This window comes from Convolutriloba macropyga, chromosome 1, assembly GCF_964194025.1.
Source record: "Convolutriloba macropyga chromosome 1, txConMacr16.3, whole genome shotgun sequence".
NCBI lineage: Eukaryota > Metazoa > Xenacoelomorpha > Acoela > Convolutidae > Convolutriloba > Convolutriloba macropyga.
Window position 1 is genome coordinate 27,638,475 of NC_134468.1, and position 22,937 is coordinate 27,661,411.

The following is a 22,937-nucleotide window of genomic DNA, read 5'->3' on the forward strand; positions in this document are numbered from 1 at the left end:
CCTCCCCCCTACAATCCCCTGACAGCAGCTTTTATACTCACCTCCAAAACGATCGGTTGTACTATAACGTGTGTTCCTTTATGGTTCAAAGATTTTCATTCGTTGCATTTCAGGTGTGGCATAATGAACTAAGTCTTTCTGAGGTGCAAGTCAACGCAATCAAATATTTCCTCAAGCTGAAACGAGTTCGCTTAAAGTTTCGACGCGGCTGTTCAGCTCTCGTTTATTATATACGCAATTCAGAGGAGAATTTCAAGTGTTCTTTTAATGTCACTTTTATTGCAATTTAGAAATTGATAAGATACACGGTCGCGATTATTCCTGACTAGGGTTGTTATATATTTTTATGATGACTAGACAGCATGTGGTGTAAATATCAACAGTTTGTCCGCTCTCTTTTATTTCTACTGTAGCTCAAATTAGAGATACAAATTGGACCGTTTTCTGCTGTCGTCAATATATTTTTATCAGCTGGGAGTTTGTTTTTGCGAGTTTAGTCGAAACAAATGCGCGCTCTACTTCAATTGGGTCTATAGACAGCTGGAACTGATTTCTCTAATGCAAATTTGCTGCTTGTTGATATTTAACAGTGCAGTGAGATCGAACCAAAGAAAGCGTCAACAGTTCGCTGCAGTTCATTATAGGCAATATCACGTACCCGGTCATATTGGGTAACCTTGAGTAGATTAAGTGAAAGCGTTTCTTTGATCTGGTGTTAAGATGGTTGTTATGAAGTTAACCCGATTTAGGTTATCTCCAATGAGAGAGTCCATAAAATTTTATGTTGCATGTCTATGGAGCACTCATAAATTATAAAAGCTTACCAACCAACAGTCATTATATTATAAATTCCATGTTTTTTTTATAGTTTTTAAGTTGAGCAAGTTTGTATCGATTGTCCTCCACTTCTGGTCGCTTAGAATAAGAATGTCTGAACTGAAAGCGCCTATTTTTTCTATCACAATTTGGAAGGTAGAATGTTATCTTTGAGGGGAACTTTTTTATTCAGACCTCTGTGACCAATCGACATCCTATGTGTAGACAAATAAAACTGGTATCAATGAAAAGCATTAAAAAGAACTGATTCGATCGTGAGGTGAAGTCAAATGTTTTGGAATCGGAAGTCAAATTTGTATCAATTTTCTTAAACTTTTAATTGCGTAGACAAATAAAACTGGTATAAATGAAAAGCATTGAAAAAAACTGATTCGATCGTGAGTTGAAGTCAAATGTTTTGGAATCGGAAGTCAAATTTGTATCAATTTTCTTAAAATTTTAATTGCGTAGACAAATAAAACTGGTATAAATGAAAAGCATTGAAAAAAACTGATTCGATCGTGAGGTGAAGTCAAATGTTTTGGAATCGGAAGTCAAATTTGTATCAATTTTCTTAAAATTTTAATTGCGTAGACAAATAAAACTGGTATAAATGAAAAGCATTGAAAAAAACTGATTCGATCGTGAGGTGAAGTCAAATGTTTTGGAATCGGAAGTCAAATTTGTATCATTTTTTAAATTTTAATTTTCTCGTTTTCGTGGCGATTATCTCGTGCGTGCGTGCACGTTTTTCTCAATCCCGTAGAATTTTAAATTATTTTATTTTAAAATGTTTTCTGCATCTATAATTCAAATTCTAGAAAAATTCAAGAAAGCAGGGCAGATGTTCTTAAATTCTCCAAAACTGTCCAAAATTGTGCAGCTTTGCCCACTTTTGATTCCTTTTTGCAGCCTAGCCATCTCAATGTTTCCCATGAGAATCAATACATTTTTTTAGTCCTGCCATAGCTTATTGTTTCAACATTTTTTTTTTCAAAAGGGGAATATATATGCGAGGCCGGCATTTTCCTTTAGTCAATTTGTCCTTTTTTGTCTACACATTGCAGAGAAAAAAAGAGAAATGTCATTTTGTATTCCTAGAGACTAGTTCTGATTTTCATTTGAAAAGTACTAAATTTATTGCACGTTGGAAAAGGAGAAGTGTTTAAAAAATTGAAGGAAAACAAATGGAAAGGGAAGGGTTCCGAATCCTAAACTATTAAATTATATTAAAATAATTGCTGGCAAAAGTTTCATGAAACTACTTAATGATATATAAATACTTTCGGTTATTAATTGCTCTTGAACGAAGTACATAGCAATTATTGTAAACGTGGTGGTCTTTTTTTATGCAAATTTTTTGCTTGACAATTTTGCGCTTTTCTTCTAGAACATTCTTTGACTTCTCAAGTGACGCTTTTACGCTTTCGTTTTTCATTTTCACGCTTTTTCACGACTTTTTTCACGCTTTCGTTCTTCATTTTTGAGTGCTCTCTATTGCTCTCACTTTGAAGTAAAGCTTGTTGCTAATATAAAGTCAATTACAGCATAGCAATAATAAGGGCCAAATAACACAGTCGGCAGTGCATATGATTATGAAGTGAGAGGTTAATGGTTAAATTCCTGGTGGGGTTAATTTTCCACCTGCATCACGTTCGAGAGCAATTCTTCCGACATTAGTCAGTTTATGTTCATTTGTTTGAAAACAAAACAAAGGGAAGATTTCCAAATAAAAAATAAGTATTCAACGAACAAAAAACTGGAACGACAACATTAAGAAGGAGCGAAATGGAAATTTTTTAGTTTCAAAGAAAAATTTTTTTTAATTTTCGGGAGTTTTTATGCAAAATCTCAAACCTTTTACCCATATCGCATTTGAAAATTGAGTTAAATGAAATCTCACAGAATTGACCGATTATTGTATATTTGAGAGAACAGCAGAAAACAAAGGGGTGAGAAAGAAGGAAAACTTTTTTTTGCAGGGCGAAATTCTGTTGATAGATTGTGACGATTCAAGTGACTTTGGAATTCTAGCACTCCGTCAGTTTCCAGCTGACTGCCCATTTCAGTCAACAGCAATTATGAAAAACATAAAGAAATCAACTTTTTCCCTTTAAAAACAAGAAACTGAAATGAATTTTTTTTCTTGTAATACTTTGCGCCAATTAATGGGATTTCTACAGGAAGCTTTTGTATAATTTCATTTCAAATAGATAGAAATCTGGCAACGTTTTGAATTAGAAGTATGTTTTTCTAAAATGATGCAATATATTGGTGCGACATACCGGACCAAACAAAGTTCACCGGTTACTTAATGGTTTTATACAACTTTGATTAACAACATTTATCATATAACGGGCAATTAGTAACAAGAAGAACAGAGAAGAAATATCATTTGAAATAAAATAAAGAACAATAAAATAAAGAAAAATAAAGAACATTGCAGCCATCGACTCAACTTATGCTTGGCTGATTGTGAAGTACTTTTTTTCCAGTTGAAGCAAATTATATTGAACCATCAAAAATGTAACAAAAATTTCAGTTTCATATTTATTACTAGGCTTGTCACAACTTTATATAACAGATGAAATTTTTTGTTGCTCATTTAAGCTGTTCAAAATGAGAGGTTCTCCGAATATATAACAACTGAATTGAAAATAAGTTTGAGCAGAGTTCGAAACAAAAAGAGAATCTGGAGAAAATCAACAACTCTACATTTTGTTGATTGCTTTATATTCGGCGATACTTTTTTTAAAAAAAGTCGACTGGATCTTGAGTCCAACCATTTGTTAAATAGTTCATCGAAGGGCTGTATTTTCACTGAGATACAAAATGGATGGGATAAAAATCAGTCATATTTTGTTATCTTTTTCTACAGTGTAAACTGATTGCTGCCCAATTTTTGCCAATTTTGGTCTGTATTTGTTTAAGGTGGGTTGTTTGTTACAGCTGATTGGCATTGCTGAGGTTCAATTTTCTTGGGAGCTGTTTTATTTTGCAACCTAATTGATAATGCTTGTGATTTAAAAGCTGATAAAAGTTTTGCCGGGAACAGGGCTGTGATTAATTAAGGTTGTAATTAACGTTGATCCACAAAATTGCTTCAATTTGAGTTCTGCAAAATTGATTTTGAAGAGCGTTTTTCTTCTCAGACTAAAGAAAATTTTTTCTCAATTTTGAGATAGATGTTAGAACATTCTGTGCAACGCAGTCTTGCACGAGCCGTTTTGTTTTTAAGTGTTGCAGTAGCGATTTATTGGTGGTCTTCTCTTTTTTTTCTCCATTAGCCGCCAAGATTTCTTACAACCCCATGACCTCTCGGTCACTTCAAATATACTGTGTTTTCTCATTTGTGCAATTTCGACCGAAATGTGTTTATGAAGTCATTTTTAACTCTTAAAGGAGTGTGTTTTTGGTTCATAAGCATGATTATCTTTCCACGTGTGCGTAAGACGTAATTTACCTGATTCTCAAAAACAATTTCATATTGAATGAGACATTTGCATATTTTAATTGAAAAAGGACATATTCATTTAATTTTACAATTTTTTCAAACTAAAATGAAGACATCTCCTCAAAAGAAGTTTTATTTTTCGGTCTGAACTTTTTTCTGTTTGACACTGCGCGTCTGCAAAGCTATCGCAACTATTTCCTGGCAATCTGCTTGTACCTTCCTATTTCGAGAAAATCGGTTAATAAATTAGAACTAGTTTCTGTTGCAATTTGCCTGTATTGGAGTATGCTTTGGGGACTTTTTCACACCGCAAACGAGGCATTTCAACCAATTCCTACGTGTTTTTTTCTGTAACGTTTTTATATTTTAAGAGTAAAAAATAACGTGGATAATGTGATGGGCTTGAATTGCCAGAATTTCTGTGCTAATGGAGTTTTTGAGAGTTCGTAGTCATGTTTACGGATAACCATTATTTTGTTGTAAAGCAAGACTACTCGCGCGAAACTCTGTGTAGCAGAGAATGTTCCATCATACGTAACAAAATTGTGTATTTGTCGGAGCACAAATTGCGGCATTTTTTCCCGCATCAACCTTGAGTAAGACTTTTGAAATTGCAACATTGAGTATTTCAGAACCCTCATATTAAAATAATTTTTCAAGATGAAAAACCAATTGGTTTGTCAATTATTTTGTAATGAATGATGTTCCCACAATTTTGAACTGCACAATTTATAGGGAATCAAAAAGATTTTATGGTTTCAAGGGTTACATTACAAGTCGAAAAATTGATTTTTTTAATATATTTTTCTACAGTTGTAAAACTGACGTTTTTTGCATTTCAAATAACTGAAGCTATTGAGTTCTGGTGTATGCTGATTTCATCTTTCAAATAATGTTTGATCAATTGAAGATATGTACAATAGTCAACCAAGCACCAAGTTTGAAGAACGGAACTTATTTCTCATGTTGCTTATTCCTTCTATTTATAAACAGTAGATTGGAACCAACACTATTACGCCAAATGGAACCCTTAATTAACTGGAGTCCATTTTTCTGGATGAAAATTTGCAGCAATGAAGAAAAACATTTCTCTAAGTCTCTAAGGAAATTTTTAAATTTCCTCTCGAGTTTATACCATTGAATAGACTCCTAGCAAAAACCAACTCAGTCGTGTATAAGGATAATTGAATTGTTTTTCAAAATGAGTCCATCTGGAAATCGCAGGCGTCAAACAAAAATTGAGTCTCTAAAGTTTAAGATCAGAAATTTTGTCAAAGAAAGAAAAACATTTTTCATTAGTTCGTTCCCCAATTCCCCAAGTAGTTTTTTTCTCCTGTTTAGTTTTAAATGAGGATAATGTTGAACCAATTCATGTAAAATTAAACACCGTAGAAACTAGGACGCAGGCTTTTAGATTATAGCATGAATTTACAGACATTTACAAGAAATTTTTTTTTGCTCCGAAAGTGTCGTGATTTGAGTTTCTTGTTTCCCAATGAAAGCAAAATTATACAAGTAACTGCTTCGCAATTTCAGTTAAATGAAATTAGCAGTCAATTTTAACCCAGTTGAGGCCATAAATTGGAAAATTGTTGAAGCATCAGAAATAATCAATAGAAAATCAATAGAAAAGGACAGTTCAGAATTATAGATTTTCTGTTGTTCCGTTTTCAAGTTTCCCATACTTAAGCAAGTCTGCAAAATTTCTATTATTTTGATTTTTAGATGAAATACAAGACGTGGGCTTAGCGTTAACGCCCGCAAAAACGAAATTTTGCATGACCTTTCTATTTAATCGGAAGAGTTATCGTAATTTTTAAATACTGTCTCTGTTAAATTGACCCATCTGCAAAATAGAAGAACTAGTTTGCACAAAAATAGGTTCTTCAGGAAAAATGGTTTCATACATTTTTCATGCACATCAGGAGTATCACAGTTGTTGAATTGGATTCAATTTGAGGCAAAATAAACCACAGAAGACAAATATAGGGTTATAGATTTCTCAAAAAGTTTAAAAGTGGAAAGGAAAAGGAGGAAATCGAAAAATTTTCCTTTCCTTTTAGGTAAGCAGAATGGAGCAGTGATGAAAAACAAATTTTTTTATTGTTCTAAATTTATTTTTTTTAAATGTTGCACCAATGTTTATAGTTGTAATCAGTAGACCGGAGCAAACACTGCTCCGCTGATCTAGATATGTCAAGCAATAGTTCAAGCGTCCAAAGGAAAAATAAAAAGAAACTGTAAAATTGTCTTTTTTTTCGTTTAAAAGTTTTTAGCGGTCCTTTGTTTCAATGGTTTTGATTTTTACGTTTTATGGAATTTACTGGTTTTGGTTGCATCAGACACCTGTTGAACTACCATTTTTTTAAGTTACACCCTAAAACAGTAATGAAGAGGATCGACCCCTTGATTTTTTTTAATTTTGTTTTTTCAGCTTTTTTTGAATTTGAGGACATGGTTTTTACAATAAATTTGCAAGGAATTTTTATTTTTTGTTTTCAAACGAAACTGTAATATCGAGAAATAGCTGCCGTTGACCCCTTGGTGCACATCGAGATTGAAACAGAAAAAATAATGAGGTAGATTTTGACAAAAGTTCTTCAGGTGTCAAAAAGTGTTCGTATCGGGTGTGCAGTTTCAGTTAGATGTTAAAACTATAATTTATTTAATTTATGACCTGAAAGCTATTTAGCTTACAACTATTGATATCTAGCAATTGATCAATTGATATTTGATCAACTAATTGATAATGACCAGGTTTTATCCATTTATCACGTTTCTTTTGGGTTTGCTCCTTTAACCTTGCCCATTTTCACTATATTGCATATTCAATCAGTGAATCCATTAAAACTATTTTCAGTGAAAACAAAGAATTAGAAACCAAAAGTGCAAGTCTTGATATATGCAAACCAGAAAACGTGATCGAATTGTAAAACGAATTTAAGAAGCATAGCTGGACCAGTCCTGAACTACATTTCGAATTATTGCACAAACTGAAGAAAACACATTTAGGCTCTTTAAAGGAAAGGACAGAACCAAATTAAAAAAATAATATACCACGACATCCACGAAAGTAAACAGTAGACTACAATTTTTTTTCGTTTCCCTTTAAGGAAATTACAGTTATCGAAGTTATTATATCCAAAAGCGTCCCTTTCGAAACTCCTTCACACAATGCCGATTTTCTAGAAAACAACCGAGAGACAGCAAAAAGGACAATAAATTAAGATGACAACAAACGACCTTTGGCAAAAACTTGTTTCATGATTTGATTGATAATATTTGGCATCAAGGTCAAAAAAACAGTGAGCTTGAACTTTTCAACATCTGTTGCACTATCGATGGATGGAAAGCGGGAATTGACTTCTATGAAAAGGGAGACAATCATAAGTTTGAAAATGGTCGAAACCAAATGGTGTCGGAGAGATTGGAATTCACTATTTTTAAGACAATTAGTGCCATTGTCTTTAAAATTATAAACCATGGATAAAAACAATCAAACCGGCTCAAAGATGACTCACTAGAGATTTTTTATAGGTGATAATAAGTGAAAGAACAACAAAAAATACTTCCAAAATGAAAACTTTCAAAATGAAAAAAAACCGATGATATTTATGAAAACAAGTTGTGTCAAAATAGTTAAAACCTTTAGTGTTGAAGTGGCGAAATTAAATTAGGGCTGTAACGATTTATGAAAGGGTTAATGAGTCCCATCATGAATGAGAATGGCGACAGAATAACAAAAAACGATAAACAGTGATAAATTCCAAAACAACTAACATTTTCGAAGCAAATCGTGTCAAAGTCATGAACACCGTGAGATATCAAAAACAGTTAATTTGACCTATATTTGACTCGTAATAAGAGAGCCCTCCATGAAGAGACTATTTGACAAAACGATAAAAAGAATGATACAAGTGGAGAAAATGGAAAAAGCCGTTAATTTTTTCTCAAATCAATAGTGTCAAATTTGTTGAAAATCGTTAGATTTTAATTCATATTTTTACATTGCTTACAAATGTCTCAGCAGCGAGCCATTGAGAACTTTAATCAATAAGAATATGTGACAAAACATTATAATTTTCTGCAGAGAAATAGATTTCAAAACTTCACTTTTTAATGAAGACAAAGAACGTCTTGTCATGACAAATCAATTGGTTGCCTTTTTAGGGGTCTAAACAACTTCACTACAACATGACAATTCGAAAAACACTACAAACAGGAGTTGAATTGTCACGGCTTACAACTGCTAGCTTTTACATCCTCTTGTTACTCCAGCTTGGTTAAAATTACTACTCCAATTTGATTTCTCCGTGGTAAGAAAAGGATCGAAAAAGGTGAATAGATGTTTAAAAAAAGACATCGAACCAATACAATTCGATTTCTTTGAATTGTAGTCAAGAAACTAGGTGGATGAATTCGGGAAATGACTCCAAGAGTCCTCTCTATCAGGAAAGGAACTGTTACTTACTAAAGTGACCTAAAAAAACTTAAGAAGTTGAGGAGAAAAAAGAGAGAACTTATGCATAAAAAACCAATTTAACTAAAAAATGGAAAGAATCGATTTATTCTTTATATAATACAAGTACACCTATCAACAAAGATCTTTTTTCTGTGCAATTGAACGCATCAACTTGTATTTAGACCCAAACATTTTTATTTTTGAAGAAGAATTGACAAACTACAGGAATTTGGCAAACAAATAGTTACAAATTTATCCCTTCGTGTCATTTTCTACACTAATACGTTTTTTTATATATAACAGAAAAACTGTAATTTTCTTGTAACTACAAAACATTTTGAGCCGAAGGCGTCGTTTTATTTTCCATTGATTGCAAGAAAAAGAACTGGCCAAAAAATTCGCAAAATGGCTGAAATAGCTTAAAAATTTGCAAAATGGCTGAAAAACCTCGAAATATCATGAAACAAAATTATTCTCATTAATTAATACCCCATTCTTTTCGTTTTACTGTTTTAATTCCTTTTTTAAATGGCTCCTTTTTTCAACGGTACGTTTCGTAGATTTTTTAAATAAAAATCAGAAGTAGCCTCTAAGGGCTACAAAATCTTCTTTTTTCGCTTCGATGCGTAAACAAAAAGCGAAAATTTGACTGAGGAATAAAAAGGCTGGCTTTGCATGTATATTCCCCCATTTTGAAAAAAAAAATGTTGGAACAATAACTGGAACGCTAACGCAATTTTTAGCAATGATGAAAATTCATGAAATTTACCTCTCTTTAGCACCTTCATGAACAAATCTCCTGAACATTTTTAGAATTCGAATGCTGGTATGTAGCTGTCCAAATTTGCTTCAAAAGGGGCCTTAAGAGTTGCCTCATTTTTTGCAGAAAGAGGAATTCTGAAGTCTTAAAGGATACCACATATGTTACTCTGGGATGCTCCAGCAAAGCAACAAAGTGGGGCTAGCATAAATTTCTTTTATTTTGTCAAAAAAATAGGGAACAAAAAGCTGAAAGGTCTGAGGAAATAAGCAAACTATCGTATTTATTTTTCTTTGAAACCAATTAATCTACTTTGACCAGTGTTTTTTCTAATGTATTTAATTGAACTTTGCAGATTTGAATTGACGGGCCTACTTCGGGATTAAAAAATCCCTTGAGCGCAGAAATTCCTCTTCACATTCGGTCAATTTTTTTCTGTTCAATTGACATCAATTGTCTATTAAAGAAAGGTGAACAAACGTATACGAAAATGAAGCGAAGAATTGTTTGTCGTATGTGCTCTTCCATGGCACCTGAAACCTTTGGTGTCTTAGATATGGTTTTCATAAAAAATTGATAGTGTTCAGTCCGGCTATTCCAGTCGCACTCATGAGCAAATTTTGTTTTGCAATGATCATTGGTAGCAACAAAACTTGCTGCATAAAGTCACGAAAATGATTGCTCAATGTTGTAAGGGTAAATATTAATTATTGTTTTTTAAAAAAATACCGTTGACAAAGCAGTTTTCAGATTGTGAATTTACACAAAATAAGCTCGTGCATTTACAATCAACAATCACGTAGTTGGTCAATGGCAACAAGACATTTCGTTCAATCGAAACATCTGCTCTTGAGATTAATTCGGCTGTTAGTATCGACATATTTGTTTTGATATATTCATTCAAGTGAATCAAGGCTTAAATAGTTCCTGGTGTCATTTTCTATTCTCACTTCTGGTGCTTTCATTCTAAATGGTGCTTGATATTATTTTTTTGAACCAAATTGGCCGGAATAAGAATCATCTACTGTTAGCTCTAGTTACTACAAATGAATGTAATATTACGTAAATGATGCTTTGAGTGTAGGGTCTTCAACCTTATATAGCCCCCTCACAAAATTACGAAATTATAGCTCACTATTATGGTATATTTCTATTAATGGGGGCGCCATACGTTATATATGACTATGTGACCACTGAGGCGGAGCTATAAGGGGTGGGGGTGTAATGGGAACCCCCCCCCCCCCCCCCCGAGTCCATAACGAAGAAAATTGCCAAGTGCCCTGTAAAACATGTGAAATTTGGTAATTACAATATGTCTGGTTGCCAATAAATATACATTTTTTAAAACATTTCATCTAATCGCGCACTTTCAAACTAAGCTTCTAAAACATCCACAGATTATCTGAACAGCAAAATATTAATTCAAATTTACGATGATAACTTTCTGCTGAATGGTATGTCGACTTGGAGCACTCTAAACATCAAATTTTAGGTAGCTTGATTCGCCAACATCGTCTAATACTTTGTTGAAATTTTTGGACGTGGTTCCACTGGCACCGGTCTCGTTGAGCAGAATCTCTTCCGTTTTCACTAGTCCATGGACAACATTGCTATTCAACTTCGACTGATGTCGCCTGTAAAAATCATCTAATTATGATCTTATTTTATAAAGCAATTGAAATTCTCTTCCCGAGGAGACATAATTACTTAAGGTATTCACCCAGTTATTTAAACAAATTACTTGCAAAAATTAGATACACTGATTCTTCTAGCTGAAAATTTTACTTTTGCTAAACTTTTCTGCAGCTGAAACCTCCAGGTGCTTCTTATTGTTTAAAATTGCTCCACTGGCCCGATTCCCAGAGTGTCGCAGCACTGAATCATGGTTTCACAATTATGCAATTCCAACCTGACCAGTACTCTCGTCATGTCTTGAAAATTGTCGCAAAAAATTGTCTAAAAATAGTCAAATTAAAGTAGTAAAATGATATAGTCAAATGGTAAAATTTAAGACTGTAAACGCTCTTCGCATAGAAAACATGATCACATCACATGGTCACTTTTTGTCTGTTTCCTGTTTTTTAATCAATGCCATTAGCAGACAGCTCTATTCCGAACGGAATTTACATGAGAGCGCTCAGTCCAATTTTAATGTTATCAATTTGACCGCGATTAAAGACATGAAACCACCATTGTTTCATAAATATGTGACGTATAGCTATTCCCATAAAATACAACGAATGTGTAAACTACCACGGCTGACATTCAAACAAGTATCGACAAGTTATTGCTGTCAAGTTGCCTTTTCCCAAAGTGCAATTCTTCTTTTGTCTATATGCATGTTTGCAACTTGAATTTTTACCCCTGACCTCTGCCCAAGTCGTGAATTATTCTCTTGCGGTGCAACCTTTTGAAAATGGCCATTAGATGCATCAATAATGTAACGTACGGACAGACAAGTGACCTAATTGTGAGGAGCCTCTACTTGTGAGCCCAAAAGTGAGCTTCCACCCTTAGTTTCAAGGCTTTACAAAAGGCGCAAAAATTCCATTAGAATTCTATTGCAAGAACTGATCATGTGTATGTTGGAGTAAAACTGTTGAGCAAACAGATTTCGAAGTTCTAATGGACCCAAACCGTTTCCTAAAGTTGGTGTCTTTCCCATTTATACTACCGTGATTTAGTTAATGTGCATGCTTAGTTCCCTGAGTGCATATTTTGTTGCTTATATTTGTTTACATAGGCCAAAGCATTACAATAAGAAATATGTTTTCTGTAATTCTTATTAAAATATTTGCGACGGAAAATGAAATGGATGAGGGTTTTGTTTTTACTTGTGGACTGATTGGCGCTGAGGTACAGTTTCACTGTTGTCGCCACCACTCCCGTCATCATCACTGCTACGGTTGTTATCGTTGTCGTTTTGATCCTCCGTGATGTCGTCTTCTGCAAATTCACATGACAAACTGGACAACGTACAATTGTGGGTTGTTATGATGGCGTAGAGAAATGGATTGACTGTGGCATTCACATACGTGAACACTATGGCACTCTCCCGCCAAAACGGGGAGCAATGGTACCCTTGGGGTCCAAAGATAGCCCTGAACATGCAAAGCCAGAAGGGAAAATGGAACAGCCAGAAGAGTCCAACCAGGGCTGCCAGCATTCTGAAGATCCTGCTTTGATGAAGTGTGTGGCTGGAAAGGACTGATAAGACTGATTTAGTCTTGTAGATTATCAGGGAATAGATAAGAGCTATGATCACACCTGGGATGCAATATGTGGCTACAAACAGATACACGTGGTATCGGATTTGGAATGATTGTGTGTATGTTGCAATACATGCTATTTCTTTGCTATGTAATTCGCCGTAGATTGCTGCTGGCGCCGATGTTATGAGTCCTACAAGACAAATGAAGCCACATACCACCATCTGAGCTTTAAACTCGTTTTCTCGCGTCAGATTTGCTCGATCGGTAACCTGTTAAAATTTGGAAATTGGTCAGTTTAACTGTTTGCAACTCTAGTTCTTGACATCTAGAAGCTTTGGATAATCAAAAACGCACCAATCTCATTTTTCTACCGAAATTAATTATAGACCGAGTAATCACAGGACCTACAAAGCAAGTGGTATGGTTGGTAATTTATTACAATTGTTTCTCAGGAATTTCGTATTTTGTAACTTAACAGTTCCATTAATTGAGCTGTTCGTCGCATTTGAGAATTGGCTATTTGAGATTTGATGGGATATTTTTCTGGTAATCTTTTTCTCAATTTTTGAACTGAAAACGGCGCTTTACTGGTGTTGAAAAAAATTGTAAGCTCAAAAGTTTTTGGCTCATTTTAGCAAAATAAATCTTATACAACCAATTCCATGCAAAGGTGGTTCTGTTTTTGTCCGGTGATTTCTAGACATTCCCCGAAAGACATAGTACTTGAAATCCGGTTTTGTAGTGACAAAAGTTTTCTGTGATACCGGCTGTTCATTTTGCGTTTTTAATCATTCTCTCCACCGTTTTGTAAGCGGCAGACCATATTAAAAATTTTATTTATACTAGGTATATATGAATTTTGTTGGATGAAAGGTTCTTGAACATTCGTAGCCGTTCATATAGAGAGAAAATTGAAAATGAAAATAAAAAGCTAGTGAAATGAGAGGATATGATGAAAAATGGTAAATGCAAATACCATTACCATGCAAAGTAACCTTTCGTAGAAACTTTTTGGCTGATGTTTATCCCAAAAAATATTTATTGAATCTTAGAAAACATTTTTTAAACTAACAGCATAAAGTTTTGATTTTGCAGATGCTAAACTCTGCTTTCCCATGTTAAACAACCGCTGCAATTTGTTGTTTTGCATGGGCTTTTATGGGACTCTATTGTTCCTATTCATCTGAAGAAATCTGTTTTGTTATTGAACTTGAGGGAAAGTTTCCGCATTACAACTGTCAATTGCAAACGTCAAACAGATCAAGCGATTATGATGTTAATTATGGTCTAGCCACCTACGTAGAAGAAAGCTTGTTTGTCATCCTGATTCTAGTCGAGGTGATCCAGGCCTAAATTGAGGCGGAGTTTAATATCTAAAGTGCGGAGTGTAAATACTAATACGCTGTTAGTCTAAGCGTGCAATTTATTTAGCGCGTACTGGAAGTGGTGGCAATTAACGCATTTATATATATTACTCTATATACTGGATTAATTATTCGTTCTTTTCTAGGAGCTCAGATCTAAATGGCGCTGTAAATGACCAGAAAGCTTTTTATGCTGCCAATTAAGTCCATTTGATTTTTCGTTTGCAATCCAGAAACTGCACGTTTACGAATAGGAAAAAAGATATTTGATATGGAAAGCAGATTCAGTCGTTTTTTAATACTAACTCCGTTGTTCCGAAAGTGTTAAAAATCGAACGATTGCTACTTAACATTTATTTCTTATTTTTTCTCATGAGTTTTTGTTTTTAGTTTCAAAGCTTTTTCAGTGATTTTATCTTTCGTGAGCCACGCGTCTGAGTTCCGTTTAATAGTGCAACACTTTTTTCAGCAATCGGTCCGATTCAGTCATTTTGGTCTTTTAATAAAAAAAAATAAAGCTCTGAAGGAATGCGTGTAGTCGAAGATTATTTAGTCAATTTTTTCTATAGGATCTCAATGTTGCACTCAGTTTATTGCTTTAAATCATAACTGATCATAACTTTCCATCTTTTCAGCGTTGGTTGATTTTTTAGGAGCTCTATATTTAATCTGAACTGCATATCAATTTAAATTTAAAACAGACTGCTAAAACGGTCAAATGAATAAAATACTTCAGCGCTGTCTGTATAACTGTATTATTGCTCCTGCTTTTTTTGAAAAGTTTCTTTAATAGATCTTCGAAAAAATCTTTTTTTTTACAATTTAGCCCCATTTTATTTAGTTTTCGGAAAGTGAGGGACACAAAAGAACCTTTAAATTTTTTTTGGATGTTTTAAGATAAAAGTTTTAATTCAAAATTTAAATCTCCCCTTCGACTGTGAAGAAAAAAAGTTGGACAGTAACGGCTTTATAATTAAATTAACCGATGAAATTATTCAGCTTTAAATATAGCTAATCATTTAACAGCTCTGAAACAGTGCTTAAACTTACAGTATGCCTCCTAGCATCCGCTCATTTTACTGTGCTAACTCAGATTAAACTAATTGTCGTGGTATTATATCGTACTGAAAACCAATTCATTATACGCAAACGTTTCAATCAACATTGTTCACAATGGTTTACACGATGAAGATATTTGTCCTCTGTGTACTAATGGTAAGAATGTTGTCAAATTTTGTTTGAGCATATTCTATCCATTAAAACGGAAGAATAAATTAAATTAACTAAAGGTTTAGATATCATAGCGAAATGAAAGTTAATGTTAGATTTCTTACCTTGATGAGGCGTTCATAGGCCATGGCGAGTATGGTGAGCGATGATATCTGAAGGAACATAATGTCGGCTGCATTGAACATTTTGCAGAACCACGTGTTCGCTATAGAGGTGAATCGGTCATAGTACCTGAGAAGCATGCAAGTGATCGCTCAGAACTTGACCAGTTTTTGAATCAATTTCACCTCCAAGTTTTAAGTTAACCAGGTGTAGAAATGACAGCTGACATCTAAAAACCTTTTTGCGCAATTGTTTCTCATTTAGCTCTGTAGTAAAAATCGCATTATAGAGAACAAAACCGAAAGTCATTCGACTTCAACCGTACCTGTCGGGCCTTAACTGATGATGCAACTTGAAAAGTTTGGGTGCGATTACTGGTTATCGGCACCAAAATTAGCATTGTAGCTGGTCAAATAAATAGTCGGAGGTGTCGGGAAATTATTACTTTTTATTCATCTAAGAACAAGCTTTTTCAGATCTGTTAGGTTTATTATGTGTGGCAATAATGGAGAAAACCCAAGGTTAGTTACTTGTCTTATAGCACCCATTCTTATAGAAGTTCTTATCAAAAAGATTGGTAGCAGTTGAAATTGGTATAGCGTACCGCAGATAACAGCCAGTGAAGAGCATGAGCAGATCAGCTATAGACATGTTGGCTATGAGCACTATCGTCCTGGTGAGCTTTCGGCCAAACAGGATCGTGAGGAGGACAGATGAGTTTGCAATGATACCCATGAGGAATATGATTGGATATGTGACTGATGCGCCTTTCCCGTTCATACTCTCTTCCCCACTATTGTCTGCTCCCCCTTCCCCTCCGTTGACATCATCCATCGTACTCCCAGCCGCACTCATGTTGTTACTTTGCTTTTTTCAATTTTATCACTTCCACGAAATGCAAAGCTCAAAAAGCATTTCTGTATTTGACGCTAAGTAAACTCAATCGCGAGATGATAAATTTGTACTTCGGTAATGTATGGCAGATTTATCAAAACGAATATTTAAATATCTGCTATTTATTGACAAAAATGAGGAACGATAACTTCAGTGTTGCATTGTCTCTTATATCAGTGATCCATTTTGGGTCGACAATTGAAACCAACCGTCTGTTCGTTTTATAACCTTTCCTTCTAAATCTTCTTTGTAATATTTCGGAAATTGCTGACAATGTACGTGTAATAATGTAACAAATATACACACAGTTTCAATCCGTCCTTTTTAGAAAAATGATTTATAATACATAAAAAGTGTTGGTTAACTTGAAATGGTGACGGAAAGTTCGCCTCAGAGGTAACTAATTTTCAGCCAATACGCGGTAAACAGTGTAAAACGTGAAGCAGTTAATAGTTTGATCGGGGAAATATGGTAATGAAAAATTAGATGTCATGGGACCCTGCATGCAATAGTAAACCACGACGAAGAGGAATGTTAAATTACTAATTCCTTCCTTAAATGGCTTTTGCTGCTTGCCTCTCGTTGACGCCGTCACAACCGATGATCTTTCCCCTAATTTTAATACCTTTTAAACTCAGTAAACTCATAAAATTTAACAAAATATATATACTCACGTTTTTGTGGTCTGTTTCGCTTGCGTGAATTTTAATTTTCTTCAGTGAATTGACGTTTCATTACTTTGTGGTTTTTCCTTTCTTCGTTTTTGAGGAGCGTTCCTCTATCGCAGTTTATCCCCCGCCGCTTTGCTCGTTTATATGGTACCCCAATATGTCTTTTCAAACAAAGTTGCCGTCCCGTCGATGGCGTGAATGAAATAGGCGTTTTGGTGACTCCGATTTTGAAATGTCCCCGCCCCAACAGTTAATCAATCAAACATTGCCTCTTCTGCCACTCGCTAATTGCTGAATAAATTTGCCACAACTTCCTGTTGCGGGCTCTAAAACAGTAAAATGATTAAAATATATTCTGAACTATTGTCCGCGCGATATTTTTCATTATCGGAAGTGCCGCTATTTCGGTACAGTTTGGGCTATTGTGTTTTACACGTAGGAGAGAAAAGGTTGAAAAGTAATGAAATGAGAGGAAACTGAAAATAGGCAGCGAGCAATTAGTGGGAAAAAATTCAAGCTAAAAAGCATTCAAATTTCATGTGCAGTTTTCAAGCGGCATGTTCTATCAAAAAGTAGCTTTGTGTCTCCGCAAAACACCAACAGTTTGATCGAGTTAAGTCAATTAGTTTGATCATTTTCATTAAAACTATTTGTCTGGCATTTGTTGATAAAGTGTCGACTTTGCTTACCTCAATTTAGCAAATTCTCTAAATTAAATCAAGCTTTTATTAGTTAGAAGTGGGTGCCAAAAGTTGAATTCTTTAATCATGTAGCAAAAAAACGGCACTTTTTTGCATTAATATTTAGATAATGTACATACTAACGAGTGACAGTTGTGGGTGAAGGAAAATGTTTCAGCAAAACAGTTAAATTTTTAGACTTCTGAAATTTTTCCTTTCAGTCAACTTCAGATAAAGATGTGCAATATTAACATTTATAACCTGAAACTGAACTAGTTTTTTCTTCAATGAGAATGAAAATGAATCACCAGCAAGATAACATAGTATAATTAATCCAAAGGTTAGTTACAAAAATTTTAAGCTGGACGGTGCCTTGAAGAATCTTTCTCATCAAGCCGAAACTCGATAAAAAATAATAAAGAAAATCCAAATAAATTAGTTAACGGGAAAGTTGAAAAATTGTCTGATGGTATTGTTGCTGCCAGGAGGAGTCCAAAATGGGAAATTGCTCTAGTGCCAAAAAATGTTCTTTAGGAAAAAATTGTTATCTTTTTGATTGTCAACTAAAGACTAGTAATTGTAAATATAGGAATCGAGCGCAAAAACGAAAAATAAAACATCACTAAAATACGATTTTTAATGTTGTATAAAATTTAATAACAAAAATGTTTTTGTTTAATAGCCGCCGTCAGACTCTCAAACGGCTATTATTTAGGCGCTCTCCTTTTTTTGCGACTCGTAGAGGAGTATTGATTTTCTTAAGGTTTATTTTACCGGAAGTACTATTCGTTCATACGTCGTTTTGACCTAAAAGCGAAAGAGTAAAATTGCCTTGAGAACTAATTTTTTCTGAGCGAGAGAAGTTTTTTGATCACGCGCTTCGATCAGTGAATGACTTTTCGACTTTGAAAAGTGTTTTCTGATTTTCCGACAGCATGCCGCATATATAACCGTTGTTAGCCGTTTTTTGTCCAGTTAGCGCAGTTTTTTTGCTTATAATTTAGGTTTTTGTGGAATAGGGTTTAATAGAAGCTGTTTTGATATGGGAACCTGAAATTGATGTCACAGTGTTTTTGAGTCTAATAATATGTTTTAAGTTCTATGTTTTTGTGAAAATAGGGTTTTTTAGAAGCTGTATTGATATGGGAACCTCTGAAATTGATATCACAGCGTTTTTGAGAGTCTAATAATGCGTTATGATTTTTAAATGAGCACATCTTTTACAGTTTTTTAATTCATTTTCGGCTTTTTTAAAATTAATTTCTTCTCTTTTGGATCCTAAAGTGATTTTTTAAAGTCAGTTTATATAGCAATATATCTTTGATTTTTCATGCATTGAATGCCTCTTGATAACTTGAGGTTTTTTTTGTTTTATTGAATTGTACACATGATGGTCTGATTTTAGCAGTTCTTTCTCAAAATTTTCTCAGTTTTTGGTTTGCTGACCGGATTTAACTACTATAAATAATCTTTTTGCGCACTGTAAGTGATCCTAATTTTTTCTTTACTAATAATTGAAAGCTTTTGTCGTTCAATATTTGAAATTCTGTGCAATTTTGAAAATTTTCCTGACTATTTTATAGTTTGCAAATTTTTTATTGTTTCCGTTCTTTGAACGCTGTTTCAACTTTTTAGTCCATTCAGAACGACAGATACGCAATTTTCTGCTAAATAGGGAAGTTTTGGCTCTGCTTTTATCAGTTGTTCAAAAAATGATTTTTTTCTTTGATTTTTATATTTTTTTGGAGTTTGCTTTCTATGCAATTTGACACAAAAATTTTGCGCAATTTTGTTCTTATTTTTCTCTTTTTCTTTAAAAATCGAGATTTTTGTGAGCCCATTAGAGCTTCGCTTATTTTTCGTTTTTGGATAACTAGGTCTCATTGCTTGAAGCAACGGTTTCTGTTTTTATTTGTACTCTTGTACTCCATGAAAAATAAATTGAATTTTCCTTTGTTTTTGCATATTAATTTTTCTGGCAAATTTTCTTCTGTTCTTTGATTTAGGACTATTTTTTCCTCTTCTTGGATATTTTCGGCAAGGAGATATTAGCCTTTTGAAAAGCCGATTCTTTTGGATGATACGACTTCGAGTCGTTTCCGGAGTTCTTCCGGCTATTTTTTTATTCGCTTTACCTTTTGATCACGTTTTTCGTTTTACATAAATCACGATTTTCACGTTTGACTTCACTCACTGTTTCAACTGAATAGATTCTATTTTCTTTCAAGCGTTGAATGTTATGAATACGGTCAATGCCAAAAGAACAAAATCAAAACGAACGGGATAAACCGATAAAGCCCGGTAATTAAGTCATAGTGCAGTAGGTTATCAAAGTTCATTAGAGCGATTGATAGCTGATATTATTATTAAGCTAAATACCCTTCAGTGTAGAAGCTGAAGTAAGTATAGGTTTATAATCTAACTGAAACTGCACACTAAGTTGGAACATTTTTTGAAACTTAGGAAAAAATATTTGTTAATTTCGATCTCTTTCTTTTTTTTCTTTTTCTCTTTCCATCCCGATGTGCGTATAGCGCGTCAACGTCGGCTGTTTTCCGGCAATCAGTTTCGTTTTTGAGCTCGAATCCTCTATTTACATTTACTGAGATTGGTCTCGTTTTTCGTTAATAATTGAGAGATTCTGCTGTTTAATACAAGGATACTAGTTTTCAGATTCTTCTCGTCATAATTTTTGGTATTACCCGCGTGTTGCTTTCAATTACTTCCAGTTCCTTTTCTTTAAGTTGTAAAATTAAGCTGAGAACATTTTGCTTTTAACGACATTATTTTGTTTTTGCATGATCTCATTGAAGGTGTTAAAGTCGTGTCATTTATTTTTCTGTAATTGCTATTATAATTGTTATAGGAAACTTTAAAAAACAAAATTTGGGAAAGTGAAAAATGCAGAGGCACTATTAAACAACTCAAAACAGTTAAGCAACTTTTAATGACTAGTTTCGTCTCCTCGGTCCAATTTAACGTTTTGAACTAGGTTATTTTACGTGAACAGATCTTTTTTGTTTTTTGATATGACCAGTTTTCTTAAAGAACGTGTAGGTTGCATTGGAGTGTCTATCGTAATTGTGATATAACTAGAACTGACTGAATTGTGTCTTACAGTGAAGTTTTAGTGGGTACTAGAATACATTTATCTTGTGTCCAGTTCAAGCTTTAAGCCAGAATTTTGGAAGGATTAATCTCATTGTAGTCATATTAGTAGTTTAACATCCTGTGCAGCTTGTTAGACTCACAGAAATATGTCAACCTCAGAAATATATGAGCATTGTTTGAGTGCTCTTGAACGAACGTTGAATTAATTAATGTAAGCTTGTTTTTTTTTTAATGCAAATTTTTTGCTTGACCGTTTTCTAGAATATTCTTTTGCTCGCTTGAGCGACTTGAGTTATCGAGTGACTGTTTTGTGCTTGACCTCGTGATGTCTCCCTTGACGCGAAATGCTCTCAATCAGAATTTAAGCCGCCTATTTAATTCGCGGCAGTTTTTATTAAATATATAATCAGTAGTGTGCCAAAATTTGCTTCATTTTTTGGATCAAAATCTTAGCTGTGGATATAGTAAGTTACCAAGATGTTACCCTCTGAGGAACCAAATAAAAATTGAATATTACTGTCGTCAGACGTTCAAGAGCAATTCATGTGACTTTGTTTGGTTTATTTTTCTTTAGATCGAGTTTGCTGATCTTTACAGCTAGCCCTTTTCACATTTACATGTTTCACAGGGGGCGTTGACGGAAGTAACAAAATGAATACCGTCTCATATTTTCAGATTAGTTACTTTACCAAGTAGGTGCTTCTTTTGAGCGATAATTGCCAATTGCATCATTTCTGTACAACAAACTGATAACGTTAAAGCTCTGAACAGAAACCAAAGATTACACTAAATGCCAAAAAAGTGTTATTTCTAACGCTATGCTGATATTCATATATCTAAACTATGGATTTTTCTCTTTAGGCCACTAGTGCATTAACTTTAGGACCTTAGTTTTCTCGGCTTTCATCTTGTCTCTTATTCAGGAATGCTCTCTGCTTGGAGTACGGCTGGAGTCGGGGCTTTGTGCACATTCTTGTCTGTTATTCAAATTTTAGAGGTATAGGTGGTTGTAAATTGACAAATATTAACAAATAAAAAATAGTGTTATTGTTTCGACCCTCCATTAAATATGGCCTTTATCCTTTTATCTGCCATCTAAATTTTTCTCTATAAAAATTTTGTAGGTCATCCTATTTTCAGTTTATTATCAGTTGTGTACCAAATTAAAAGTGCAAAATTGAGTTGAAAAATTTTATTCTGTCTGTGTATGGCATTTTAAGCTTTACATTTAATTGATTTGTTAATTGATTTGTGGATTTCGGAGTAAATTGAGGAAAATATAATGAAACTAAGGAAAAGTTTAACAAGGTATCTAACGGGCATTTAGCCAAGTTTTCACTTTCTTAACGTCGTAAATTGTGCAATAATTAGGCTAAGTGTAAATTGTAAATTATTCATTACTGTAGAAGTGATTTCTGAGATTTAAAGAAGCAACAACGTGTTAATGTGATGGATTTTTATTTTTAAAAAGCCTAACGGTATATTTGCCACAAATAATGGCATCCTGGGATGGTAAATGTAATGCATTGACATTTACTCAGGGGGAAATAGCAATTTAAGAAGCTTAAAGAATTAATTCTTTTCCATTAAACAGCCAAGCTCAGATCGATCGAAAAGCTGCCATTTAATTAATGCAAGTAAAATTACGGCTGCGGTCGAAAATTAATTTGCAATCAATTGTTCTAAATAAAAACTGTTTCCCCAATTTGTGGCGCAAATCTTTCTATTTCATTAAGCAGTTTGATTTGAACAAATGTGTTGTTGTGCTAACAGCCAACGGGGCAGGAAATGATTTAAGTAACGAAAGAACAATTTACAAACGGAAACAGTCACTGTGAAGTGTACTATTTCAGTAAGTGTTTTGAAAGGTATTGCTTGAAATCGAAATCGACCTTCTTTCTTTTGTCTGGTTCGCTTGAAAACGATTGAAGGTAGATGAAAATGGAGCAATTAAAGGCTAATCTTACCAGTCAGCCAAAATTATCTTTCATTCTCATTTTCCTGGAATTTTACATGTAAAAGGCTACAATAGCTGGCTGCAAAATTTGAGTTTGCTCTATGAATACTTAGCGCCAGTGAAATTTTTTGAGAACATTTTTGTTCGAAGTTGTTTAAGTCTGTAATTCAAATATAAGAGGTATCGGTGGTTGTAAATTGACAAATTTTAACAAATGAAAACAG

General features: G+C 33.9%; 2 protein-coding genes across 13 annotated transcripts in view; one reads left to right on the forward strand and one right to left on the reverse strand.

Moving 5' to 3' along the window:
• LOC142337496 (hydrocephalus-inducing protein-like) overlaps positions 1-22,937 on the forward strand; it is a 389,940-nt gene that overhangs the window by 208,105 nt on the left and 158,898 nt on the right. The window lies entirely within an intron of this gene.
• The window catches only part of LOC142337542 (uncharacterized), a 30,628-nt gene continuing 18,452 nt past the window's right edge, over positions 10,762-22,937 (reverse strand). For 2 of the 5 annotated variants that reach the window (XM_075386843.1, XM_075386878.1), the window contains exons 2-6: positions 16,969-17,291; positions 16,005-16,906; positions 15,403-15,529; positions 12,327-12,973; positions 10,762-11,126 (exon numbers count right to left, since the gene is read on the reverse strand). In XM_075386843.1, the coding sequence (XP_075242958.1) occupies positions 10,967-11,126; positions 12,327-12,973; positions 15,403-15,529; positions 16,005-16,255 (1,185 nt within the window). In that variant the 5' untranslated portion in view covers positions 16,256-16,906; positions 16,969-17,291 and the 3' untranslated portion in view covers positions 10,762-10,966. Of the gene's footprint in view, positions 11,127-12,326; positions 12,974-15,402; positions 15,530-16,004; positions 16,907-16,968; positions 17,292-17,785; positions 18,212-21,982; positions 22,529-22,937 lie in introns of those variants that run through there. The other 3 variants (XM_075386861.1, XM_075386851.1, XM_075386870.1) reach the window with 3 other exon arrangements.